We start from the raw sequence: 20,347 nt of genomic DNA, 5'->3' as shown, positions 1-20,347 counted from the left end.
CAGGTGTATGATCTTAAAAGGCGAATCTCCCGTATGCGACAAGGGGGAGGTTCGATTGAAGCTTACTACAATGATCTCCAAGGCTTATGGCGAGAAATCGATTTTCGCCGTCCAAATGAGATGAAGTGCGAGTTGGATATCAAAAAATACTATGATATCATCCAAGAAGATCGAGTTTATATTTTCTTGGATGGTTTGGATGATCGACTAGACAAAGCCCGAAGTGATGTGCTCCAAATGAGTCCATTTCCTACAGTAGAGCAAGCTTATGCTCATGTTCGACGAGAAGATATCCGACAAACTGTGATGTTAGGAGCTCCAACACCAACCGGAGTAGGATTGGTAACAAAAGGAACATACCGACCCTCTCGCCCAATTCCAACTGCTCATCTCCAGCTACAGACAGCTGCCAATAAGACTACTCCACCTTCTCGACCCAAGGCTCCCACAGATGGGAGTGGTTGCACTCACTGCGGGAATCCAAAGCACACTCGAGAAACTTGTTTTAAACTACATGGTTATCCAGATTGGTGGGATGGTCTCAAGGCTCGTAAACTTGCTGCTGGAGGAACGGGTCGTGCTGCCCTTGTCACCTCGGATCCTCTGGTAACGTTAATTCCTCATGAAGAGTCTACCTCAACATCAGAAAAGGACTCTTCATCTTTCAGTAACTCAGGTAACTGTGGATATGTATTTCATACATCATATACAAGTGACTCCACAGGTTGGATTATTGATTCAGGAGCCACAGATCATATGACGTTTGATCCAACCGATTTTCTAAGCACAACCACACCACAACGAACAAGTATTGCCAACGCAAATGGTGTTACCTCTCCTGTGATTGGTGCTGGAACCATTGGCCTCTCTCCATCCCTTACTCTTCAAAATACTTTGCTTGTCCCATCGTTGTCTAATAAATTGATATCTGTTGGCCAAGCTACTGAGCAACTAAATTGTTGTGTACTCATGTATCCCGATTTTTGTTTATTTCAGGATATTCTCACCAAGGAGATCATTGGTCGTGGTACTAAGAGAGGGGGGTTGTACTATGTGGATGATTTCAGTATGGGAAGGGCACATAGTGTGAAGCACTCATCGACTTGGAAGGATCGACAACTTTGGTTATGGCACCGGCGTTTGGGGCATCCGTCTTTTGGCTATATGAGACATCTATTTCCAGATTTGTTTTCGAATTCCTGTACCACTGATTTCCAATGTGATACTTGTATCTTAGCCAAGAGTCACAGAGTCTCTTATCCATCAAGTACAAATAAAAGTGTTGCTCCATTTGCTTTGATACATTCTGATGTTTGGGGTCCTTCACCTATCTCTACAACTTCTGGCTTCCGGTGGTTTATCACCTTTGTAGATGATTGTACCCGCATGACTTGGCTCTTCATGATGAAAAATAAAACTGATGTGTTCCCTATATTCCAGTCATTTCACAAGCAAATTGAAACTCAATTCTCTACCAAGATTCAAGTCCTTCGTTCTGACAATGGGGGTGAATATATCAACCATGATTTTCAGACTTACTTCCAGATACATGGCATCATCCATGAGACCACTTGTCCTCAAACTCCCCAACAGAATGGTGTTGCGGAACGAAAAAACCGACACCTCCTTGAAACAGCACGAGCTCTTTTGATTGGCGCTCATGTTCCTCGCCACCATTGGGATGATGCTATAGTCACCGCAGTGTACCTCATCAATCGAATGCCTTCCAAAGTTTTAGACTTCCGGACTCCATTACAAGCACTTGCCCAACATGGGCCCTTGCCCTCCGTTCAGATGCTTCCGCCCCGAGTTTTTGGTTGTGTAGCATTCGTCCACCTCCATAAGAATCAACGTGGCAAACTTGATCCATGTGCTCTCAGATGTGTGTTTGTAGGCTATGCTGCCCATCAGAAGGGATACCGATGCTATCACCCCTCCAGTCGTCGTACATATGTCACTTTGGATGTCACTTTTATGGAATCGGAAATGTTTTTTCATGATCCGATGTCCAACTCTCCGCCTCACAGAGACATACAAAGAGAACCACTGGGAAAGGAGGCCCTGGAAATTCAAGAACTTGAAGATTGGAGCAAAACGGATCCCAAAAGTCCAGAAGAAAATGTAACCTGCCCAAAAGCGACCGGTCGCCAGGAGCCTAGCGACCGGTCGCATAGAAGTTCTGAAGGTGAAATTCGAACCTGTACAAAAACGACCGGTCGCCAGGAGCCCAGCAACCGGTCGCTTCCAAGCGCTGAAACTGAGTTTCGAATCTGTCCAGAAACGACCGGTCGCCAGGAGCCCAGCGACCGGTCGCTTCCAAGCGCTGAAGCTGAAATTCGAATCTGTACAAAAACGACCGGTCGCCAGGAGCCCAGCGACCGGTCGCTCCACAGCAGAGAGCACAATATTTTTTCCTACTTCGCCGACGATAATGATGAAGACCCCCCTCACATCTCAGTACCAGCTGATCAATCTCCTGAGAATACTCCTGAGGTACGTGATTCTACTACATCTACTGTTTTAGTTGATGAAACTGTTAGTTATAAATTACCTGATAGACAGAATCGTGGAAAACCGCCAATTCGGTATTCACCGGATAATGGCAAGGTATCAAAGTATCCAATTGCAAACTATGTTTCTGCGGAAAAATTATCTGCACCCCTCCAAGGCTTTGTACACCAGTTATCCGCAATTCATATTCCAACCAAAGTGAGTGAGGCATTGAAGGATCCAAAATGGGTTCAAGCAATGAGGGAGGAGATGCATGCTCTGGAGAAAAATCACACATGGACACTGGAGAATTTACCTCAAGGAAAACGGACTGTCGGATGCAGATGGGTTTACACTTTGAAATACAATGCTGATGGGTCAATTGAACGATACAAAGCACGACTTGTGGCAAAGGGATACACGCAGACATATGGTATTGACTATGAAGAAACATTTGCCCCAGTTGCAAAACTTAACACCGTTCGTGTGCTATTGTCCATTGCAGCAAATCTCGATTGGCCTCTCCACCAATTTGATGTGAAGAATGCCTTTCTCCATGGAGAACTCACAGAAGAAGTCTACATGGATATCCCACCAGGATACGTTACATCTACTCCTGCTAATGTGGTGTGAAGATTGCGAAAGGCATTATATGGATTGAAACAGTCTCCCCGAGCATGGTTTGGGCGTTTTACCGTGGCAATGAAGACTTATGGTTTTAAGCAGAGTAATTCTGACCATACTCTGTTCTTAAAACACAAGGGAGGAAAGGTAACTGCTCTCATCATTTATGTTGATGATATGATTATTACTGGGAATGATAAGCAGGAAATTTCTCAACTACAAAAATGTTTGGCAAAGGAGTTTGAAATGAAAAATCTTGGTAGACTCAAGTACTTCTTGGGCATTGAAGTTGCTCGATCAAAGCAAGGCATATTCCTCTCACAAAGGAAGTATGTTCTAGATTTATTGGCAGAAACTGGAATGTTAGATTGCAAACCTGTGGACACTCCAATTGTTCAGAATCACCGCCTTGGGGAATATCCCAATCAAGTACCCACTAACAAAGAAAGATATCAAAGATTGGTGGGACGACTGATCTACCTATCCCATACCCGACCCGACATCGCGTATGCTGTAAGTGTTGCTAGTCAGTTTATGCATTGTCCAAGTGAAGATCATATGGATGCGGTTCTTCGGATTCTTAAATATTTGAAGTCCGCACCAGGAAAAGGACTTATGTTCTCTAAGAATGGTCATCTGAATATCAGTGGCTATACAGATGCAGATTGGGCAGGGAATGTCACTGATAGACGATCAACATCAGGGTATTTCACATTTGTGGGAGGTAACTTGGTTACTTGGAGGAGCAAGAAACAGAATGTTGTTGCTTTGTCTAGTGCAGAAGCGGAATTCAGAGGAATGACCAAAGGAATTTGCGAACTTCTTTGGTTGAGAAAATTGCTTACAGAGATTGGATATGCACCTACATTAGGAATGCATCTACAGTGTGATAACAAGGCTGCAATATCCATTGCACACAATCCAGTTCAACATGATCGCACCAAACATGTTGAAGTGGATCGACACTTCATTAAAGAGAAAGTTGAAAATAAAGAAATTCAGCTTCCGTTTGTCAAGTCCGAAGACCAGCTGGCAGATATTTTGACAAAAGCAGTTTCTAGCAGAGTATTCCACAACTCACTGATCAAGTTGGGCATCGGTGATATCTATGCACCAACTTGAGGGGGAATGTTAGAAGTTGTCATATGTTGAATTTGTCTATGTTAATTATGTTGTCTAGTAGTCAATTAATGTGGCTAGTAATAGTCAATTAATGTTTGGCACCTACTATGTTTGGCACCTACAATATTTGGGGGGCTTGACTAGTTTGGTTGCCTAATTAGTTTGGTTGCCTAACTTGGTTGGTTGCCTAACTTGGGGGGCTTGACTAATGTCTTAGGAACTTGTATATATATGTGTTGATTGTAAGTAATGAACATAAGTGAAAATCAGAAAATATTCAACAACTCTCATTCTCTCTACTCTTTCCACTCTCTTCTCTCAATATTCTCTATGTTTTGACATACAGAACAAAGCAGCAATATATTTTATCAGATATCAGATTGAGGAGACAACTGAAGAGAAAGAAGAACCCCATGAGGAATGGGGCTGCACGTGAGCCTATTACCATTTGATAAAACCTTGGGGGAAAAAATCATTCCCTTCATCCAAACATCCCATCAACCAAACATTTCAGTCTCTAAACAAATTACAATCCAAGAAGGAGCACTCAACCTTTCTACCTCAAGCCTCTAATGCTGCATGCTTCAGACAATCAACATTACACAATCCAACCGACCTCACCATATCTCCCAAGCTGCAACCATTGAATTTCAACCGTCATTGTTAAAGTAGAATTGTAAAGGAAACAAAAAGAAAATCGTGGATAGTTTAACTCACCGGTCGAAGCTGTTTCTAGCTCTCTCTGACTGATCTGTGCTATTCCTTGCCTTGCCAGATCGATCGGTGCTCTTTCTTGACTTCTCTCTCTTATCAGTGCTGGTTCTTGATTTCTCTCTGCCGTCTGTGCTCAGTCTAGATTTCTCTCTCTGCCCAGTGCTGGACCTAGACTTCTCTTTCTGGTCAGTGCTTGATCTGGCCTTCTCCTTGTTGTCTATGGTCTTCGGAGAAGACTCCAATGGATCTGCACTTGGTTCAGGTAAACTTTGAACACGTGGTAATTTCTCTATGGCAGATATGAACTTCCTGAGATGCCTCAAGTACTCTGGATAGAGTTCCAAATTACAATGGTTCCCTCCTTTAAGCCACAAAGGCTCATACTTCTCTTTGCAAAGCTCCCACAGTTGCTTACCATGGGAGAAATCCACAACTTCATCTTCAGTTCCCTACAAAATTGATCAACTGTATCAGTACTTCATGCATATTTTGTAAGAAATTCATTTAAATTATGCATCTTTAAACCCACACAGGCATTAAAACTGACAAAGTTTTGGACTTCATGCATATTGTAACTAATTTCTTTACAGAAGTGTAGAGTGAATCCCACTGGAAAGCATTTCAATTTGTGGAAGTCATAGAACAATAAATCAAGTTCAAGCCAAACTGAAATGCAAGATAATGTAGTTCACAATCTGTAGACTAATTAGTTAGGCCATACAAAATGTGCCACAAATACTCAAAATCATCATACCAAGCAAGAATGAAAGGAAATTAATAGATGAAGACTTACATGAATTACCAGAACTGGGCAATTGACAAACGGGATCTTATCGATATTCTGCAGCAGAAACAAAACTCAAACATTCAAAAACAGAGATCATTAAACCAATCATAAAAAATAAAAATAAACTGATTTTGTTCAATGAAAGTGGAGGTGAAACCTTGTAAATGTCGAACCAGAATGTTTTCTTAACAGGGTACATCACTCGAAGGCCAGACAGTATAGGACTGTGCAGAACTACAGCCCTCAAGTGAGGCAAACGAATAGCCAACTCCAAAGCAGGTCCACTTCCAACTGACTGTCCATACAATATGACGTCTTCCTCCTTTATACCATACGTCTCTTCAAGGCATTTATATGCAGCCTCTATGTCTGCATAAGTGTCCTGCTCACTTGGCTAATTGATGAAGGTATATATGTGTTAGCATATTATCATCAATATGCTTTTGATTGTTACAGAAACTAAAGCATGTCAGGACAGTAACCTTAGCATAAAGATGCAGACAATGAACACTTGCCATGGTCTGAAACTGAAGTGTTACAAATGAATGTTGACTTGGAAATAGTTTGAGCAGATGGGGAAGTTTTGAGAAACTATAATTTCTTTTTCTTCTTTTTGGTTAAAACATATAAAATTAATTTATAGCCAGATGGTACTATTGTTTTTGCCAATCTATCATCAAACAAGATGTAAACAAACAGTCCTTTGAAAAATAAATGGGCTCATGACGGTATCAAAGGTCATGTCAAACAGTGACACGTGTTCATTCACAACACTGGATTTGACCCAATTGATCTTAATTACAGAAAATTAGGTAGGCACTAGCTAGCTGGTCGAATTATACCTTTCCAGAAGATTGTCCATAACCAGAATAGTCATACCTGCAAAATCATATAGCACCATGAAATCCCAACTGATAATAATGGTCTAGATCCTCGCACCATTTCTAAATTTTTTCATTAACAGAAACAAATTAGGTAACAACTCATTAAGAAAAAAATATATATATGGAAACTGACCCCATGAGATTTACACCAAGATGAAGACTAAGCTCAGTGAAAATGTGGTACATCTGACCTAGATCAGCAGCATTTCCATGGGAGTAAAGCAGAGTGAGAGAAGCACATGGATTTTTGACAAACATTGCCACAATCTCATTCCCTTTCTTGGTGCTGAGCTTGACCACGTCCACATCATCTCTGGGATGAACATCAGAGATCCTCAATTTCCCAGTTGGTTCATCCACATATATGCTATATGATGGAGGGTCTGGTGGGAAAAATGCAAACTTTGCAGCCATAGAAGATGTTGCAGACCCCATTTTTATTTGATCGGTGGAAGTTCGAAAAAGACGGGATATTTAATATGGGAAATTAATTTGTGTGGTTTGGGTCATTGGGTGGCTAGCTGCAACAGGTGAGAATTCTACTGCATGGTAAAGTTTGGCTTTTTGCTTTGAAGCTGGTGTTTTGGTAGAAAACTATGTGCTGTGTAAGAGATGAAAAATATGAGATTTTGAATCATGGAAGCTTAGAAGGAATATGAAAGTTGTTTTAAAAGGTTTGTGTTTGATTTGTCTTAATAAAGAAAAGGGTTTTAGCATTTGGTTTATAGAGAAAATGTTTGAATTAATTCCTGTTTTAAGGGTGAGTGAGTGAGTGAGTAAGAGAGAGAGAGAGAGAGAGGCAAAGATAAAAAGGACAAGACAAAGATAGACAGAGGAAGAAAAAGAAATTCTTGTCGGATAGCAGCAAGAGTGATTTCCCGAGTTTATCTTTTTATTTATTTATTTAAATTAAGGTATATCAAACATTCCTCATGGAAAATAAATGAATAAATCACAAACGGAATTATAAAATAGAACAGAAATATTGTAAATCAATTGCCTAAACATCATCATCCCATTAATTTATTTTCGTACAACGCCATTATATAATTAGTTAATTGTGATACGTTGGCTTTCTTTGAAATAAATGGGAAATAAATGGGGGATCGTCGTCGGCAAGTGAAAGCCAAATTTATCTTGAACTGTGGAAAATATCCGAAGACATATTTTTGAGTCCCCACCCTGCATAACAGTAATCTCTCAACACCATCATGCAAAGGTCAGCTCTTTAGGCAATACTAGCAACAAAAGAGGATATTGCTTGCCTCATTTCCTTCATGCAAATCACAGTTTGGCACAAAAATAAAAATAATTCATTATAAAATAAAAAACTTGTATATATATGTCACACTGCCTTTAGCAGGAATATAGGAGCTCCTACTTACAAAAAGAGGAAAGTATTTTATTAAAAAAACTGAAAAAATAAAATTCATAGTCCACTTAGAGAAATTAATTTTGAATATTGCTATTGCATTCCAAGGAGCGGACTTTGAAAATTGAGAGAGCAAGCAAATTGCAAAAAAGTAGAAGAATGATGAATTTGTGGGGTAATTGATGAAAAAATAAGCAAAAGAACATGAATGAGTGCTTTGGGTGGGGGCTGAATTCTAAGAGCGGAGGGAACATCAAATGATTGCATATTTGGGGCCATATTTACTTACCACCACAACTTATTTAAAATATTTCAGCTTCAACTTCAACACTCCAATGTAATGCCAAATTGACAATGGTTGTTTTTTTTTTTTTTTTTTTTTTTTGGCTTTTTAGTTTTTGGACATATGAAATGCCTCGTCAATAAAGATAAAAGCCCAAATACTAATGTATTACAAGACCCATCAGCCCAATAAAATCAGGCCTAAGTTCATCTCCAGTCATCGGTCATAGGCCAAATATAGCCCAAAATAATACAAAACTCATCTCCAGTCATGTGCTAAAGAAACTTTTAGCCAAATTTGGAGGGCCACATTTGGCCCTTTAGCCCTCCAACCAAGCCACTTGTAGCCACTTTTACTTTCATTTATTTTTATTTTACTCAATTTACTGAAGTTTACAATGTAAATAAGGAAGTACCTCCCATTTGGATTCAAATAAAAATATTAGAAAATCAAATTCCCACCAAAATAAAAATATGAAAAATCGGTTTTAGTGCAAAATATGATTTAGGCTAAAAATGATGGCTCATTAAGCATATATACTTCATATTAAAATCCCATAAAATCAAGTTTTCTTATTTGATATGTAAGGAATAAAAGCCGCCAAAAATTATCTTGAGAAAATGATTATTCTGAAAAATCATTTTTCATACTTAGCCAATATTTTTACATAAAACAATTTTTCAATATGTATGATATGAATGCATGAAGGGACCTAAGGTCAATCTAGGTAAAAAGTCTTAGATGTTCAATCCACAAAGAGTTTTGCAAGAATAACCTAACTCTTACGTATTGAAGAAATATTTTCTTGAAAAAGCTCCCCCTAAGACAGTACTTGTAGGGGTCCAAAGTTTGAGAACTAGAGCCCAAAAGAAATGCAAATAAAGCCCAAAATCAAAATGACAACAGGCCTCAAAATTGACGTAAATGCCCTAAAATGAGTAGGATTGCGCTAATATATGACAGCTCCTATGTCAAATAGGATGGGACGCCTTGGGAGGCGAAGAGAATTGGGCTAATTTTTTAGTTTAGTAGAGATATTTCGGGTTTATTGTAGTGTGTATCTATTTTTTGAAGTTGGCACAGTTCTCTTTGATAATGAACAAGAGTGTTTTGTATGGTTTTATCTATTAACTATGAATTAGAATATTTATCATTTCATTTCAATGGGTTTCTTTTGTATACAAATTTTTTTAACCTTTTACACGTTGACCCCTAGAATGAAAATTCCTGGATCCGCCACTGCTTGTAGTCCAACTTTGAACAAGGCCAAAATTTTTATGGGCCCAATTAGGGATGACAAAAATCCTCGCAGGGGCAGGTCCCCTACCCTAACGGGGGAGATTTCGGGGCCAAACGAGTATCTGGTACGGAGATCCCAGAACTTGAAAAATCCCTGACGGGTATGGGGAGGTGATGGTATTGGCATCCCCATCCCCAAACCCAGGGCCAACCTTGACTTTTGGGTGGCCCTAGGCGATACACTAAATTAGGCCCCTTCCCTTAGTATATAATTGGGAAAAAACAACAAATAAAATGATTTTACGTAGTGCCTAGAGTCTAAGTCTCTTAACAGCAAAGTCATTGTCTGTGTATAGTCTGGAAATTGAAAAAATAGTTTGATGGATAGGAACAAATATATCAAAATAAAAATTTAATTACCTTTTCAATTTCTCATGTTCCCCCCTTCTTGGTCACCATCAATCTCAAAGACAATTTGTGAGATTTTTAGTGTGAGATTGATTCTTAGGGTTACAATATGATATGAGAAAAAAATAATGAGAGAAACTGAAAATAATGGATGGATTGAAGAGAGATGGGGAAAACGGTGAAAAATATGGTGGTGGATTATTAAGAGATGGGTGGATTAAATAGAGTTCTTGCATGGAGAAACTAACTAGAAGAGGAATCGCCTTCCTCAAGCACATGTTGTTTCTGTTTCTGCGTGAGAAACGAAAAAAACCTTCTGTGAAGAGGAAATGAAGAAACCTAATTTAATCGTGTGTTGTTTTTGTTTTTTTATAAATAAATTGGACAATAGTATATATATAATATATAAAAATTTTGGGGCCCCTTAATTGGAGGAGGCCCATGGCCAACCCCTCTCGCCGACCCCCAATGCCGACTCTACCCGAACTCGACCCGAAAATATATATGTTTATATTTAAATAAATAAATATATAATTATAATATTTATGTTTAACCCTAAGTTAACCTCCCTCTCCTAATTCTTCCTAATCTTCTCTGGAATTTCATATTGATGTATTTTGAATAGTTAAGTTGAACTTTATAGTTAATTTGGATGTGTTGAATGATAATTGACTATGAAACTTAATGTTAAAATGTTTGATAAATATATTTTTATAAAAAAAAAAAATTGGGGATTCGGGGCTGGTATGGGGGATAGTCCCCCAATGGGGATGGGGACGAGGATTCCCCGAAACTTATTAAAAGGGGATGGATTCGGGGATGGAGAGCGAGGACGAGGATGATATTGTCATACCCAGCCCCTACTCGACCCATTGCCATCCCTAGGCCCAGTGCATGTGTTTTCAAAAAGAAAAAGTATTGCACGTGGGTAAGAGCACGAAACATTTCGTACAACTGCAGATCCAACAATTAATATTAAAGGCATGTTGACATCAGCTAGCCGTTAAGTTTTTTTTTTTAATAGTCTTTTTAAATGTTTTTAAATTCACTTTATTTTAATATATATATAATTGGTTTCTGACCATTGGAGGTCAGAATCATTGATTGAAAAGTTACTTTTTGTTCATTTAAAACCTTTTTAAATGTTTTTAAATTCATTTTATTTTTAAAAAAAATGGTTATGACCTTTGGAGGTCAGAACCATTGAAACGCATCCTATTTTTTTATTTTTAAAAAAATTGCCTTTGTTGGCTTTATTATTATTATTATTATTTTTTTTAAACCTAAAATATGTTTATAAATACCTCAAAATTTCTTCAAAAATTTTCCCACTCATTTCATTCCACATTTCTTACAAATTCTATCACATTCTCTTCTTATTCACAACTTTTCACACTTTTTCTTTTTATCAAATATCTTCTACACGCATTTCATCCAAACATTTCCTACAAATTTATTTTCTTTATTTATTTTGTTATTCATATTGTTTGAAAAATGTCCCGGACTTTGAAGGATGAAATTGGTCATGAGTGGAAGATAAACATCTTGCAAGGCTTTCATTAAAGTCTCCGAAAATAGCGTTGTGCGTACTAACCAAAAAAGCAGTGGGCTTTGGGAATGCATCTCACAAAAATACACCAAGCACTACAACACAAAAACCCTTCTATGACGTCTGATTTGCGTCATGGAAGGCATTTAATGACGCGGATCAGGCGTCATAACCTGCGTCGTCGAAAGGGGGGGTCATGGAAACTTTTTTCAAAACACGACGTCTGTTCCGCGTCATGGAATGGGGTTTCAATGACGCGGATCGTGTGTCGTCCTACTCTTTCCATGACGCGTCCTCGATGTCATGGATGAAGTTTTGATGACGTCAATTAAGCGTCATTAAGAATATGACGTTCTATTTGACGCCTTCTTTTAGGACTTTACATGACGCGGACTAGGCGTCATGGAACTTAACGACGCTGATGAGACGTCATTGAAATATTTTTCATGACACAGTTCAGACGTCATTGAAATTCTTTATTTATAAAAAAAAAATTAAAATTCTAATATTTATATATATCCCATCATTATAATTATTAAAAAATAAATTAATATATAGAAGCAAAAATGAAGACACAAAGGCAAAGTACTCTAAATTATATTTCTATTACTCAAAATGATGCTAGTACATTAATATTGTCTTGAACTAATCCCACAAAGTCAATCCTATGAAGTTTGAGAAGATTTGATACTTGGACTGTCCAAAACAAAGTATGCTCCATGATCGTATGAGAGGATGTGATGCTTCATGTCCAAAAGAGAGTGTAAAAGGTACTAAAATAATTACAACCACACCTGCATTAAAACAGAAGATTAGAAAATGAGAATGAAGGTCTAGAAATTACAAGCAAGCATGAATGAAAATGATACAGGTCTGTAAATTCTTGGTCAAAATTGGAAATTTCATTTGTGGAAATTTCATTTGATAGAAATGTCTTGCTAAACCAAATGCCAAATAAAACAAGAGGAACAATAGAATCCAACAAAACAAATTTTAAGGACCAAAAATTCCTGAATGAAGTTAACTTACCAAAAAACCAGAAAAAAAGAAAGATAAGAAATAGGTGCAAGTACGGGGAGGGATGGTAAGAGAAACTAATATCATATATGGCATTATATCCAAAACCCAAAAACCAGTTAGTTTTGTTCAATTCTTTTGGGCTGGAACCTATCACCTCTCAAAGACGATCAATTGCATAGAAGGTTAATTGGGGTTACAATCTTGACAGAGGAAATCCTAAGCTCTGTGGCCATGCCCCTAACATTTGCAGTGGTGTTGCTAACTAAACATTCAGTTTAATTCAAAAGAATGTAAAACTTTCCAGATCATAACAAGACATATAGAACCTCATCATATCAAAAATTCATTCAATTCGAAGTTCAGGAATCATGTCAAAAACTGAATTCAAAACAGACTAAGTTACAGACTTTTCTGTTTTTCTGCAGCATAACACTAACTTGGAAAAGTTACCATAAATTCAATTTAACTCTGATTTACATGAAACAAGTTTTCAAATGTTCATTGAGATGTCTATTTTCATATAACAAAGGTAAGTGTTTCAAAACTGAAACTGCAGCCCCTGTTTTTGACAGATTTTGTAGTCATACTTTAATTACCAAACTTTAGGTATCAAACTTCAGCCAAATTACATGATATCAGAGGGCTTTTAATCCTGGATATGTATAGTTTAAAACCAAGTACTTATATCTCAAAACTAACCCACAACCTGTGCAAAACTAACAGTCAATGTGGGTAAAACAATCACACTTTCTAAAAATCTGAAACTGAACAACTTCTGCACCTATTTGTTTTTTTAACAAAACAAAACCCCAAAACACTTTTGAACAATCTTAAAAACAAGTATATATTTCAGTTATGACTGCTACTCAATTACCAACAAGAATCGAAGTTTGAAAAACCAAAACCCGAAACTGAAAGTTGATCAATACACCCAAACTTAATAAATCCAATTCATACTCTTCTTCCATTTAGTTTCGTGGGTTCTGTGGAGCAATCAATCAACTACACAATTTAAATAATCAACCCAACAAGACAACAACATCCAAAAACAAGAAATTAAAATCTGAGAAAACAAACTTACAAAGGGTTCAAGAAGAAATTCAAAATTCCTTAGCTCTCTCAACGAATTGCCCAAGCTGACAATGGCTTTATGAAGCTCTCTCAAATGTCCCCAGAAGAAATTAAAGGCTCGAAAAGACACCTCTTCACCAGCTCAAATGTCCCGAAAATTCATTACAAAAATGATAATATAAAAAAGAATTAGGGGCAAACTAAAATATAAATGAGAAAAATGCAAAGAAGAGAAGAAGAAGAAAAAATTCGTACCTTGAGCATTGAATTACCACAACTTCAATTAGAATCTCCACCTTCAAAACTCAATATCACACATCCCCAGCAAAATAAGCCACCGTTGGAGATACACGAGAAGAAAAGATGAGGAGAAGATCAGGGGGTGCTGGAGAATGAGTGAAGAGTGAACAGAAAAAGAAAAGAAAGGGAAGGGAGAGATGAGAGAGAATGAAGAGAAGATTTGGAGTTGGGGACAGAGAGAGAGAGATCCTTAGGTATGAGAATGAGGAGAATATTTTAGAAAGACAGAGAGAGAGAGCGCGCCTTCTGGAAGGGAATAGCGGGCAAACTAAAATTTCACCCAAAAAAAGAGCGCAACGTGAAAAAAAATTGGGGCCTCAAAACCAAATTTCATGACGCAGAATCTACGTCGTAAAATTACATTCTATGATGCGTATACTGCGTCCTCAAAACCAATTCCATGACGCATATACTGCGTCGTCAAATCGTTAAAGCTTTTATGGCGCTCAAGACGCGTCATCTTAAGGTTATTAAAAATATTTTTATAATATGTGAAAAAATAGCGGGCAAAATTAAATAGGTAAAAAATAATTGCGTGGAACGAAAAAAAAAAGGTGGGAAATTTTCATAGATCTATGACGCATAGGAAACGTCATTGAAAAACACTTCCATGATGCAGCTAGCCAGCCATGGATACTTGATTCCATGACGCAACCCAAACGTCATAGACATTTATGACGCGCAATATGCGTCATTGATTTAAGAAACGTTTCATGACGCAGATCCAACGTCATGTAAAGTCAAAAAAAATCTATGACGCGTAAAACGCGTCATTGAATGCATATTCAATGGCGTGCATATCCGGATGTCATTGAAAGGATATCACAAACCAGCTTCAATGACGCATTTTAAAAGCACGTCATAGATAATTACAATTAATGACGTGTATTCCTGACACGTCATTAAAACCATGTCATCAAAAAGCCTTTTTGTTGTAGTGAAGGCATCATCAATCGAAAACACTCCATTTTTTGACATTTGAAGATGAAGATAAGAGGTGCCACGTACATGTGTTAAATGCTTATCAACGTACACATATCATATATGGAATATTGTCTATAAATAGTAGTTTAATTAAATTAAACAATACATAATTGTGGAATGTATGAGCGTTGTACCATAGTTTTTCTCAAAATAATAAAATATGAACGGCCTTAAAATATAGCCATGCATGACTAGAGATGGAAAAATTTAACCCCACACTATTCTTTAAAAAATTAATATTTTAGATGGCCAAATTTATAGCCCTAGACTAGATTTAGCCCTATGACTAGAGATGGCCTAAAGCAAGAAGAAAGAAAGAGACCCAATTTCAATTTTTAATAGTTTACTTCATCGAAATGTTATATATATGTTATTTGTGAAGGAAGTTAAGGTTCCACCCCAAAACCAATTGGTAATTGGAGGAGTAGCCCAACTCCTTATAAGCCCTTGCTAGGGTTATCAACTTTCCAATATGGGACTTTTTACTTTCACAATTTGTACCATCTTTATTGACCGATCACTTATCTAATATGGGTAGGTCTTGTATATATTGGTGGAGCCCACTTCTACTAGAGAGATAGTCAATAAAAGTGGTACCAATATCATTGTTGATATTTCAAATTTAACAATTTTAATTAACTTTTATTAGCTAAATTATTTGAATAGAATATTAGCAAGACGAAAATGTTTGGATTTGTACGAAAAGAAAGAAAAAAAAGCTTTGATACCTGAATTTAGATGATACATTGCACCTAATTATTTCAAAATTTTGAATGTCAAATTGTATTCATTTCAAATTATTTCCTTTTATTTTTGGTCAACATTTCACATTTATTTCCTTAAACGCATTGGATCTAGTATTTGATGATCGATCTTCAACGGCCTAATTAAATTGTTGAAATTCAAATCACTTTTCGGCTGGCTGAAATTCATACATTTCCACTAGGCAACTTGCAGAAGCTGGTAACTGGTAAGGCCTCCATAATTCTGTACTTATTTTCTTTTTAATTTTTCTATTAAGATTATATATATTATATAATTTGTGGCTAGGTATACGCAAAATGCCATGCAACACAGTGCACAAATTCCGACTTTGGAAAAACATATTTAGAGGTGGTTTGAGTTGAGTTGAGCAAAACAAATGAGTTTTACACTGTAGACGAGGGCTACCCACTGAAAGTTTCGTTGGATGAAACGCCTTCACCATCCCAAGTTCTTAAACCCTAGACACAATTCCAGGTGTTCTAACACACATAGTTGCGAGAGCCCTTATAATATAGGCAATAGAGTGAGTGATTCAAAATTATACTACTTTGCATCGCATAGATGTTTCTTATTCTCTTAATTTCATGCCATATATATGCATCCTCTTTTGCTTAAATTTGGCGGGCTCGTAGTTTTATGATTCCAGCACAAAATAATAATGAATGTGACTTATTAGCTTTTAGTTTTGTGGTAATTTTATATATAATTGAACGAGGTGATTTTTAAGTTCAAATATCTTGTACTCCCGATCACAAAATCTAAAGCAATATCATGAGATACAAGAAATTCAACTCTTGCTCTTTTAAATATGCCATAATTCTTCGTTTATAATATAACATATTGTTGTTATTATGGTGAGATATTAGAATTATATACATATATAAATACATTGAGGAATTAGGCCAAGCCAGCCCTTCGATGTGCTTGATGGGTGTTTGCATATGACGGCAGACAGGCACAAAACACTTTAACGTCCGTAGCTTCCGTTCCACGTTATAGTACTAAGTTTCTCTTCTAACTATGCATGCCCCTCTTGGCCCTTGAGGTCTAAATAGTTAGGTTTGTTTCTGAAAATGCGAGAAACATACATCAAATTCTTCTCAAGATGCTTCGAAATCTTCGTTCCCACATCAAAATACACATGGGTTACACGGAGTTTTATGTAGCATTTGTAATGGTTGTCTTGGCCACAGCCAATCCTCTAAAAAAGTTAAAATATTCAAAGGTTTTTAGGAACCCTAGGGTCCCCTAGATAGGCTATATATTTGACTAGTTTGGTTTGACTTGGGTATATATGTTATGCGTGTGTGTGTGTGTGTTGATGCCACCTATATATTTGACTTGGGTTTTACACATTTGACTCTCTTTGAAATCCAGATTTAACGCATTCACTGACTCACTCTGCAGTGCTAGGTTTCATTTATTCTTCTCTTTAAAAGGTGAAAAGGGAAAGACAGACAGATATTTGGGGCTATTATGAAGTCTTCTTGTTATTGCTTGCTACTGTTTGTGCTTGTTTCTGCTGCAAGCATATGGGGTATGTCTGCACATCCCCTTCATCAATTAGGTATCTGCTTTTCTTTCTCTATTATATAGTTCAAATTTTTCTTTAAGATGCTTGAAATTACAGTACTATTTCTCACTATGCAATGTTTAAGCTTACCAACATTTCAATTTTCTTTAATTTGAAGGCGGAAACGCTGCCGTGACCAAAATTATTGATGTTTCAACCGTAAGGGTATGCAATGTTTTAGTTATTATATTCTGAAATAACCAGTCTAATATTAATGTACATTTTAAAGCTTTCGTATAAAGATATGATTCATTCTATAATTTATATATATATGCCTGCAGGGCCAGGATATTGATGAAGTGGTTAGTCCTTCTACATCTACTGCAACTAAGGAGGACAAGAAGATAGGAGGAAGGAAAATGGGAGCTCTCCACAAGGTTGTGAGGTTAGAGAAGGAAGTTAAAGTAGAAGTGCATGCTGTGAGTGGAAGGAAAAGCAACTCAAAGACGGCTTCAAGCAGCAGAAAATCATCAGGTGGCAGTCATGAAGCGACGTCGATTGGCAATGGAGAAAGTAGCAGTGTAAAAGGAGGTGTTGATTATGATCATAATGATGAATATTCTGCAGGTTTTGTAGCTTTTAGTCAGGATTACCATTCACCAAGGCACCACCCTCCTAAGAATAACTAGTCCTAAAAAACGGATGAGGCCTTATATTATATATGAATTTCGGTAACGTACTAATTATGAACCTTCTAATTTTACTTTTTACTTCTCTTAATTGGGTTTCCTTTTCGACTTTTTTTTTTGTTTCCCGAATGCTCCTTCAGTGGTAAACTTTACACAAATCGTTTGAGAGTGCTTTTGAAATAGCTAATAGTTAAAATTGCTAGTGCTTCGCAGAAAAACTTAAAATTGTTTTCTCATGAAGCACTTGGATTTTTAATAAAAATTTTGACGTCCTTCTACTAGAAGCATTTATGAAAATGCGCTTATAAGCATAAGTGTTTCCTATACAAAAACTCGCAAATGAGCCCAAGAATGTATTTTTCCCAGGCCCATTAGAGAACCTGAGTCCGACTGTAAGATCAAACTGGACCAATGCCAGCCCAATGGGTTGGTGAGGCAGCAAATATGACCCAACACAGTACAGATCAGACATGATGGCCTTGTAAAAAGTTCGCCGTCACCTTTCCTAAATTTCAAACGCAAATAGTTAACAGACGCCGGTGGTTGAGAGACACTTGTTTATTAACAACCAACCAACCATTCTGTCCACAGTCCAAAACTTTTGGGATCGGAAAGTCCACAACGGGGTGGATAAATTGGACAATATATCTAGTCCTAGATATGCATCTTTCCACATTCACACCACACTGCCCTAACCATATAGTCAACTCTAAGTCTCCCTGCTCTCTCTCTCTCTCCTTTTCTGGATCACCAAACAGAAAACCATGTCGATTTCCGGCAAAACCCACATCCTGGTGTTCCCCTACCCTGCGCAAGGGCACATGCTCCCAATTTTAGACCTAACCCACCAGCTAGCCCTCCACGGCCTCTCCATAACCATCTTGGTCACCCCCAAAAACCTCCCAACCCTAACCCCTCTCCTCCACACCCACCCCTCCTCCATCCAAACCGTAGTCCTCCCCTTCCCTCCTCACCCCAAAATACCCCCGGGCCTTGAGAACATCAAGGACATAGGCAACCACGGGAACTTGTATGTGATCAACGCCCTAGCCAATCTCCAGGCCCCGATTGTCGACTGGTTCAGCTCCCACCCTAACCCCCCGGTGGCCCTCGTCTCTGATTTCTTCCTCGGGTGGACCCTACACCTGGCCCACCAGCTTGGCATTCCCAGAATTACCTTTTACTCCTCTGGCGCCTTCTTGGCCTCTGTGTTCCACTACTGCTGGCGTAATTTGGACAAAATGCGCCCCTCATCAGGGATCGTTCATTTTCCTGATCTTCCTAGATCGCCCTCTTTTAAACAGGACCAGGTGCCCTCTGTGGTCCGCTGCCACAGAGAATCGGATCCTGAGTCTGAGCTCCTGAGGAATTCCATGCTCGCCAATACCGAGAGTTGGGGATGCGTTTTTAACAGCTTTGAGGACTTCGAGGCTGAGTATTTCGCCCACTTGCGGATTAAAATGGGCCACTCCCGTGTTTACGCGGTTGGCCCATTGAGTCTAACAGCGGCCGCAGCTGCTGATGACAGTAGTTTGGGCCGGGCCAACCCAAACAAGGACTCCGGTGCCAATGTGATGACGTGGCTCGACGGGTGCCCCGACGGATCCGTGCTCTACGTTTGCTTTGGGAGTCAGAAGTTGCCAAATAGGCTTCAGATGGAGGCCTTGGCTTCTGGGCTCGAACGGAGCGGAGTTCGGTTTGTGTGGGCCGTGAAAACAGGCTCGGCCCAACAGGTGAAAGATGGGTATGGGGTTTTACCAGATGGGTTTGAGGAAAGGGTGAGCGGGAGGGGCTTGGTCATAAAGGGTTGGGCCCCACAGGTGTTGATATTGGGCCACAAGGCCGTGGGCGGATTTGTGAGCCACTGTGGGTGGAACTCTGTGTTGGAAGCGATAGTGGCTGGTGTATTGATATTGGGCTGGCCCATGGAGGCTGACCAGTTTGTGAATGCCAAGCTGTTGGTTGAGGACATGGGTGTGGCCGTGAAGGTGTGCGAAGGCGATAATGCGGTGCCGGACCCGGCCGAGTTAGGAAAGGTGATTTCCGAGTCGATGACTAGGGAGACACCAGAGAAGGTGAGAGCAAAGGAACTGAGGGACAGGGCATTTGCGGCCGTGGGAAGTGGGGGGAGCTCTTCAAAGCATTTGGATGAGCTTGTCAAAGAATTGGACCAACTTAAAGTGGGCCGAAAGTGAAGCCCACAATATTTTTAGCTAAAAAAATGTTCGACGCTTAGTTTGTTTAGTAATGTTTCAATGTACTATGTTGTATTTGGTCCCTAAATTATTACATGACTTTTTCACAAGCAACCAAAATGGTAGACCAAAGTCTTGACAAATCAAAAGAGACTTAGGAAGCTTAGCATGAAATTGATGGATGGGATATCTTTTTCTGTGCTGGCAACAAGTATGCTTCAAACCTACAGAGAAGGCTACAAAGAAAGAAAAAAAAAAAAAAGAGTAGGAGCTAAGAATGACATGGACCCATCATCACAATGTGAATAAATTTTTCAGGTGATCTTTATAAATCACAA

At 38.5% G+C, this 20,347-nt stretch overlaps 3 protein-coding genes across 3 annotated transcripts; 2 read left to right on the top strand and 1 right to left on the bottom strand.

Annotated features, from left to right (window-relative positions):
- Nucleotides 1–4,635: 4,635 nt before the first annotated feature.
- On the bottom strand, nt 4,636–7,358 carry LOC110757774 (alpha/beta-Hydrolases superfamily protein). Its single transcript, XM_021959489.2, has 6 exons — nt 6,755–7,358; nt 6,580–6,616; nt 5,895–6,131; nt 5,744–5,791; nt 4,954–5,399; nt 4,636–4,870 (listed from the first exon to the last, which is right to left on the bottom strand). Exons 1-6 carry the CDS (start codon nt 7,054–7,056, stop codon nt 4,798–4,800), a joined length of 1,143 nt encoding a protein of 380 aa, XP_021815181.1. The 5' UTR covers nt 7,057–7,358; the 3' UTR covers nt 4,636–4,797.
- Nucleotides 7,359–16,984: 9,626 nt separating this feature from the next.
- Nucleotides 16,985–17,816, top strand: RGF2 (root meristem growth factor-like protein). Its single transcript, XM_088252117.1, has 3 exons — nt 16,985–17,179; nt 17,304–17,350; nt 17,467–17,816. The coding sequence occupies exons 1-3, from the start codon at nt 17,089–17,091 to the stop codon at nt 17,812–17,814; spliced, it is 486 nt and encodes a 161-aa protein (XP_088108243.1). The 5' UTR covers nt 16,985–17,088; the 3' UTR covers nt 17,815–17,816.
- A 579-nt stretch (nt 17,817–18,395) lies between these two features.
- On the top strand, nt 18,396–20,129 carry LOC110757733 (UDP-glycosyltransferase 89A2-like). Its single transcript, XM_021959436.2, has one exon. It carries the CDS (start codon nt 18,579–18,581, stop codon nt 20,007–20,009), a length of 1,431 nt encoding a protein of 476 aa, XP_021815128.1. The 5' UTR covers nt 18,396–18,578; the 3' UTR covers nt 20,010–20,129.
- The last annotated feature ends 218 nt before the right edge of the window (nt 20,130–20,347 follow it).

Source organism: Prunus avium, chromosome 1 (genome assembly GCF_965620075.1).
Source record: "Prunus avium chromosome 1, drPruAviu1.hap1.1, whole genome shotgun sequence".
Taxonomy (NCBI): domain Eukaryota; kingdom Viridiplantae; phylum Streptophyta; class Magnoliopsida; order Rosales; family Rosaceae; genus Prunus; species Prunus avium.
Note: the sequence above shows the minus strand (reverse complement) of the source record. Positions and strands in the feature narration are given on the sequence as shown.

Coding starts and splice junctions, on each gene's coding strand:
- RGF2 (XM_088252117.1), top strand. CDS start 17,089: ATGAAGTCTTCTTGTTATTGCTTGCTACTGTTTGTGCTTGTTTCTGCT. Junction 17,180..17,303: donor ACATCCCCTTCATCAATTAG/GTATCTGCTTTT, acceptor TTTAATTTGAAG/GCGGAAACGCTGCCGTGACC. Junction 17,351..17,466: donor TTGATGTTTCAACCGTAAGG/GTATGCAATGTT, acceptor ATATGCCTGCAG/GGCCAGGATATTGATGAAGT.
- LOC110757774 (XM_021959489.2), bottom strand. CDS start 7,056: ATGGGGTCTGCAACATCTTCTATGGCTGCAAAGTTTGCATTTTTCCCA. Junction 5,792..5,894: donor TCTGGTTCGACATTTACAAG/GTTTCACCTCCA, acceptor TTTCTGCTGCAG/AATATCGATAAGATCCCGTT. Junction 5,400..5,743: donor GCCCAGTTCTGGTAATTCAT/GTAAGTCTTCAT, acceptor TCAATTTTGTAG/GGAACTGAAGATGAAGTTGT.
- LOC110757733 (XM_021959436.2), top strand. CDS start 18,579: ATGTCGATTTCCGGCAAAACCCACATCCTGGTGTTCCCCTACCCTGCG.